At 35.5% G+C, this 7,884-nt stretch overlaps 1 protein-coding gene across 4 annotated transcripts in view; it reads right to left on the minus strand.

The window, feature by feature from the left end:
- cluha (clustered mitochondria (cluA/CLU1) homolog a) overlaps positions 1-7,884 on the minus strand; it is a 36,233-nt gene extending 28,349 nt beyond the window's left edge. For 2 of the 4 annotated variants that reach the window (NM_001077560.1, XM_005157586.6), the window contains 1 exon segment: positions 7,584-7,884. In NM_001077560.1, coding sequence (NP_001071028.1) covers positions 7,584-7,710 — 127 coding nt within the window. In that variant the 5' untranslated portion in view covers positions 7,711-7,884. 4 annotated transcript variants of the gene reach the window in all.

Here is a 7,884-nt window from a genome sequence, read left to right on the forward strand (position 1 = left end):
AGGCTTTTTAGCGGTAGGTCAGCCAACTAGCACATCGACTGGACTCCCACAGCGCAACACAGAGCAGCCATGGAGATCTACACAACAACAGCTCAAATTGTGGCTCTCCAGGGGTAACTGGCCCAATCACACTCTCCAGACTTGCTGAAATATCACCTGACTCCACTGCCTTTAACTGCTTCTGCTTTACTGACAGATTCACTAACACAACGATCTGCTGAGGCTGCAGGTTTGCTGATACTCTGAGCTGAATAAGATGACAGTAAAAAAAACATATACACAAGACATTTAACATGTATTTTTGTTATCTGATCAAAGACAGACAATACTAAATGGGCGTAAACAGGGCTAAAATGTGTTGATGCTGTCTACTTTCAATGACATCCAGAGTTTGTCAAAAAAAAGCACATGATCGTTATTAATCAATAATAACATTTCTGAGACTTACTTTAAAGGAATAGCTCACCTGGAAATTAAAACTTACTCACTATTTCTTCGTCCTCAAGTGGTTCTAAACGTTTATGAATTTTCCTTCTGTTGAACACAAAAGAAGATATTTTGAAGAAAGCGGAAAACCAGTAACCATTCACTTCCAAATCAGAAAAAACAGATACTATGCAAGTCAACGGTTACAGGTTTCCAACATTCTTCAAAATATCTTCTTTTGTCAGCATGAAGAAACTTATAAAGGTTTAAAATAAATAGGGTAAATAATGACAAAATTTAGAATATTTTGGGTGAACTGTCCCTTTAAGTGATGAGACAAAAAAAATACATGCCTAAAATCCAATAGTTAATAATGTCCTAAATCTAAATATATACTTAAATTTTGACTACAAATTAGATTTCTGAAATAAAATGTTCTTTTGATGCATTTTGTTTTGCAAATGCATTTTGCATGATGAAATTCAGGTTTGTGAATTATTTAAAATTCAATATATAAAAATACTTATTGTGCTGTTAATCTGACTTTTTAAAATGCAAACCAACACGGATCTGATTTCAGTCACAAAAGCAGTTTTATGTGAAGCAACTGCCTAATATCTGCATTTAAAAAATTGTACCAAGATATACAACTTAATCTCTGGTTAATTGATGTTCAAAATATATATTAATCAAGTATAAATTCAGACAATCAAGTAGTTATTAAAAACCAATTAGGAAATAATTAGAAGAAATGATCAGTAAACAATTTACAGTATCTATTGATCCATCCATCTGAATCTTTCTGTATCATAGGATTGGCAGATGTCAACCAATTTGGCATTGTACGATGTCTAATGTGAAACATCGCGATGGACGATGGCATCATCATCATAGCCAGCGGTGAATTAATGATTTATAAATAATTCATGAATTTATAACAAAATAATTATTTTTAGCCTACAGTTTGAACTACCTGACCTGCAGTGTCTTTGTTTTACCCATAACCAAATCATAAATAAATAAATAAATAAATAAAGATAAGTTACACAGAAATTACCACCTGTCAATCGCCTTTTCCTTGGGACTCTGGCATGAATAGGCAGTGATCTGTGCCGTTATAATGGTGTCGACAAACTTGCTTTGTAAAAGTGCAAAACTAACAGAAACCAGCTGTATATGCGGTTTTTGCTAAAATTACTAAGTACAAGCGTGGAAAAAGGATTGAAGCAGTGTTCTGACGCTGTGACCTGTTACTTTAAAGAGTCAAAAGACTGAAGAGTCGTTAAATAAAGAAAAGATTTATTAAATATCACATTTAACAACTATAGTAAGACGCGATACAGCGGTACAGCCTTGATATACTGTCTGACCTGCACTGCTTTCTGGGTTTTTGTGCTCAAAGCACCCGCTGACTGCCTGGGGCCCAGACACGCTTGTATGCTGTAGTGTATGCCTGTGTGTAGTCACGTGATGTGCATTTTCAGCAGTATAGTGTAGAAAGATGGCTTTTCAGAAATGCTAGGTGAAACACCATTTTAAAACTAAGACGTGTTAGTGTAAACGGGGCCTAAGTGTGTATTTTTCGTGAGTGGGTTGCTGCTGCAATGGGGACAGGGCAGAGGATCGCAGTGCCGACTCAGTATTATGATGTCTATTCTTTGTTTAAGAAACTAGACAAACTTAGACTATTGGGGATTGTACAGCATGTAATTATTTTGCAACATTACAAAAAAAATTCTATTCAGATACATCCAACTCACAGATTCTCCCACATCAAAAAGAAAATTATCAAGTTAGTCTGAAAGTGCACACAAAAAAATTATACATTAAATTTGAGGTGTGAACAGGAATGTGTTGCTCATGTCTTTTTGTAATTTGATCAACCAAAACACATGTAGGGATTTAGAACCAGGTGTAAATGGAGCCAAAGACTTGAGTCTCAAGGCAGGCCACAGCTGTCTGGGCTGTACCTCTGAGCTAAAACACACTGTTTGCTTTAGACAACTGTAGTCTGGCCTTGGCTCTTCACAATGGTCATGGCTACAGCAATAAGCAGCTTACACTACAGACCAAACAGATTCAACAAACGAGTCTAAAAAGCAGCAATATCCAACAAGCTTAAATTTATGTTTTGTGTACTTATACCGAAGAGTAAATGGCATGTCTTTAGTCATTTATTTTTAGAGTATAAAAGGAATTATAGAGTTTGTTTTCCCTCTCAGTCGTTCCCAGCATTGGTTTTTAAGTTCAAACCAAACCTAAATGCGTTTGCTCTGCTATTGAGCACCAACATATGGGTATTTTATCTCACGCTAGATTAAATGTTTGTCAGATCTTACCCAATATAGTGCAAATCTAATTTTAAGCTTTAGGTTAAGTGGTTATAGACAATTAGTTAAATGAAGGGGCTGCTGCTATTACAAAATTTCTAATTTAATTACAAAAATCACACCAAAAAAAGTCTTAATTTTAGGAATATTTTAAGAATTTAAGGTTACCATTTTAAACCAAATAATGACGATTTTAAGAATAAACTGATGATAACAATACTTTAATAAAATGAGACAACAATTTTATGTGATGCAATTGCCTGATAGGTTGCATAATCATAATCTGTATAAATTGATATGATTTAATTTCTGTCTAATTTATGTATAAAATATGCGTTCTTCAAGTTTATTATAACTATACTTGATTGTCTAATTTTAAAGTCTTCAAAACAAAATCTTATGTTTAGGAATCCTTCAGATTTTATGATGGATAGGTTTTAGGCCTTTTCTAGGACTTGTCAAACCAGCCAAACTAATGAATTGCAAATTGCATCACAACAATGGCTGCTTTTCAAATAGATCAAAGTGTGTATGAGGTTTGAGCCTCGGCGTTGCACAACCCCAAAGTCAATCCCCATGTCCTTCAGTCCACACTCTCCCTCGGCTGGGTGAAGTCCATATGCAGGCCACATTCACTAAATACTAAAGGCTTGAGGATCAGACCAAAACAATTTACATGAGACTACCTGTATATACCGATATTCTAATCTTGCTGTAACGGTACCGGCAAGCATTTTCCAAGACTTTCCTCAATCCTTTATCCTTTAAGTCCATCTCAATTTATATGATGTGGACGCAGTGTGACTTTAATGCAGACCACAAAAGATTCAAACCTATTCATTTTCAAGCCTATGCTGACAAATCATTCAAAGACAAAGATATTACACTAACTAACCTTACTTCTCTCTCTCGTCCTATGCAACAGTGCATTGACTAACCAACTAAGGATTAAACAGAAACAGAAGTGTAAAGTCCCTTTGTGTCAACAATATTGCTTTTAACAACAACAAACTGAAGTAAACGTGCTAAATGGCAACAGCACATATTGGCGGTTAAACCTGCAGTCACACACACAAAACACCTGGCAGACTTTATCACAACTGAGATCATGGTGGTCTAGCAAGAGAGACGCAAGCGATTCCCTGTGGAGTGGCATGATGTGTTGAGGCAACAGAGCCCAGTGTGTTACAACATTTGGCACTAGTCATGCAAAAGATGCAGGAAGTGAACCTTGAAATCCAAGTTTTTTTTACTGTCAGCCATGGTTAGTTCATTTTACAAGTGAAAGTACACCTTCATAAGATGGTTTAACAAGTAAAATAAAGCTGATTATGTGATTTCAACATGCTCACTTGAAAACCCAGTTAAGTTAAATATGAATTAAGCAAGTCATCAAAACTAAAAACTAAGAACTTGAACTATTTTAAGCAGTTTCAATATTTATTGTTATGAATTGGTACTAAAATTGAATATTTGATGTTTGTTTTCTTTAAATTAGAATCCGTCCAGTTTTATCATACTTTTTATGATGATTTACAGAAGATATCCACTAAAAAAAATCTGCAATATATATGTGTAACAGTTTAAATAAAAAAAACAAACAATTCGTCATAGAACAAGAGTATTTAATGACATATATACAAAAGTTCCTTTTATATTATATATACACACTTCACATATACAACTATAATCTAATATTCTACAGTCTTTGCATATTTAGACACCATAAAGGGTCAGTTCACCCAAAATAATAAAATTTCCTCCATTTATTTGCCCTTGTGCAGTTTTAAATCTTTACGATTTTTCTTTTGTTGAAGATCATTTTAAGATTGCCGGCCCTCATTTACTTTCATATTAGGAAAACTCTGCTTGCTATTACTATAAAAGTCAATGGATGCCAGCTACTAGCATTTCTAAATATTTATATTTTGTGTTCAACAAAAAAAAAAAAAAAAAAGGTGAGTAAATGACAGATTTGTAGATTTTTAGGTTTAGTATTTCTTCAAGGAAGACATTTATAAAACATAATTTTAATATTTCACCCATTATTTTAACATTTTATTAAAGAATAATGGCTTCACTTGGCTTTGAGGCTTCACTTGCATTCAATATGGCATGTTAGAAATCTTTTGTTCACTTAATTTAATGCGGAAACCCAAACTGCATTGACCTGAACATATTAATAGTCAAAACATAGCAGAAAAGGATTTAATAAAATGTTTTTGCTACTTGCTAATTAATATTACAATACATTTACAAAAATCTGAGCAAGAAAGCAAACTAACCAAGTCTAACCAACTTCCTACATAGCTTCATAAACAAGTATTACCTGTATAATAATAGTGTAATTGCACACAGATCTTGCCAAATGCACATCTAAAAGAGAGAGATCATATCAGTCTCAAGCATGCACCATCTCGAGCATCAACGCATGATTTGTCATTTTTCGGTGAAGTATCTTTACAATGACGGCATTTATAATTTTAAAAATATATTTTCACCCATTATTTCAACATTTTATAAAAAAATTGGCTTTGAGGCCTTATTTGCATTTAATAAGGCACGTTAAAAATTTTGATTATTTAATTTAATGTAGACACCCAAAATACATTGACCTGAACATCCTAATAGTCAAAACATAGCAGAAAAGGGTATAATACAATGTTCTTGCTACTTGGAATTTAATATTACAATATAATTACAAAAATCTCAAAAAGTAAAAAGCTAACCGAGTCTAACCAACTTCCAATTCCAACATCGCTTCATAAACAAGTATTATCTGTATAATAATAGTGTAATTGCACACAGATCTTGCCAAATGCACATCTAACAGAGAGAGATCACATCAGTCTCAAGCATTCACAATCTCGAGCATCAAAGCAAACAAATCAAAGACAATCAACAGCTGTCAGAAATGACCAATTTCGCAGCTGTCAGGTGTCACACTGACAGTCAGCCTCTTCCAAGGTCTCCTTAAATGTGACACGAACAGCAGCACCAGCTAACTGACAGTGTGCACAACACCCGGCTATCTGCTCGAAAAGCGATCTAATGACAGCCTAAAGCTCGAAAATAAGTCGCAAATTACAGCATCGCTCCTACGCGGCAGTCAAACTGTGCAAACCGACCACTTACCAAACAGATCCCTCTATATTTAACTGGTAGCAATAACCTTCTATCGGCATACATGCACCATGACTTTCCATGTGCAGCTACTTCCGCTTCCCGGTCGAGGAGCGCAACACTTTTGAGAATAAAAACAAGAGGGGTACCTAGAGGCAGACGCGTCGTTGAAAGAAACAAGCTGTAAATTATTAAGAGCGTATATGTTTATAACTCACTACGGAAATTAAATTAGAAATAGTAAGTTTTAAACCATACGAAACAAAATGGGGTCACCCTAAAATCAGGCCGTAGTAAAACCCCGCTCTCCCTCCGTCGCTCAATGGTTCCGTCGCACTGAAGGTGACCTTCAGTTTATTCGTGTTCATGCGCGCAGTTACAACACATGTGCGTCAGGATCTCACACACAGCTAGCGGACAGGCTACTGACAACGCTTTACAAGGCTGATAATAAGACTTATCATAACAAGAAACACATTTAGCGGTAAAGTTTTAAGAGCTCCCTGTGGTCGTTCATTCACCTCAGCCCTACACTTCATGTTGACTCTGTTACAACAGAGACTAGTGTAAACATTTCCTGATGAAAGTTTATGTTGTCATTTATCATGCAATTATTATTCCTATAAATTACATTTTAAAAACTGCAATTAACTATAGTATTATTTATTGTAAATGCAAAATGATCCATAATTAGGTTCTAAATGTCTGATAAGACATAAAACTATAGTAAACACAATTTTTTATGTTATGCTATTGCTCTAATAAGTGTTCAGGCAAAACAATAACCCTTGAGCAAACAGACACCCCTCTTACCTCACCTTTGCTAAAGTTTACCTACTAACCCAATTTCAACCTCTCATAAAATGGCCATCAATTAAATCTAAAGCTCAAACCTGTCTAAAACACCACAAGATCAATTCAACAAAATGTAATAACCTTCAGAACTAAAAGGAAATGGTCACTGTTTTTATAGTTTAAAACTTACTATACTGAAATTCAGCTTTAGTTGGATAACCTGCCTTTTTAAAATAATACTATAGTATTGAGAAACAAGCTGTTAATGAGTTTATCTGCAACCAAGCAGCAGGACAAGATCCAGACTTAAAGTCCATTAGGCAAGACAGAAATGAGGTGTTTTTCAAGCAGGGGGCCTCATCATGATCTAAAATCATAAAAAAAATAATAAAAGTAATAAATTAGATCAATACATTATCCTTATGAAGGAACATTACCATGATTACTACAGCTCAATCTTTAAAAAAATGACATTTCATATAATTTATATTTAAGGTTCAAAACTGAATACATTTAAAGGTTATATTCTTACTTTAAACTGAGTAACACTAATTAAAACTACTGTTACAAGTTTTTTATCCTCATCCAGTAACTTATAAACAAAATCCTAGGACAATTGAGGGCCTTGGAGTTCAGAAGGTTGAGAAGAGCTGAAATGAATGGCCTGTACAAGGTTGTAAGGCACCTACTTCCCTTTTGTTAACCTTAAGATGATCTAAAACAGACACCCTGGAGGACTCTCTGCCTGTTTATGTCCTTTGGTACCTGCTTCACTTTGACCTCTATCCAGTCAATCATATCTCAGAACACTTATTAACTCCAAACTGACAGGTTAAACACACTAAGATCATCAATTGACGTGATTTCCAAGCACATGCTGCAGGTGGAAACGGTGTAAAGCTGACATACCGCAGGCACACGATGCCTCCTTCTTACTGGTGGTGCCTTTGCTGTTGGCTGTCTCTCCGTCCCGGGCAAAATCAGCCGGGCTGCAGTTCGGCACTGATGCTGGGATGTCATCCGTCTTGCTCACCATGGTTCCTCGGGTTGAGAGAGAGTTAGCAGCAGACGTCCGTTGTGTGGGCTGTTTAGTGAGTCTGCTGAATGGCCTGCCTTCTCCGCTTGACGGAACGGCTGTCCGGTTGCATGCAAAGATATTACAAAAACAAGCTAACTTGCGAAGGACAGAGCTCCAGTTCTCAGGCTGCCT

This window comes from Danio rerio, chromosome 15 (assembly GCF_049306965.1).
Source record: "Danio rerio strain Tuebingen ecotype United States chromosome 15, GRCz12tu, whole genome shotgun sequence".
Lineage (NCBI taxonomy): Eukaryota > Metazoa > Chordata > Actinopteri > Cypriniformes > Danionidae > Danio > Danio rerio.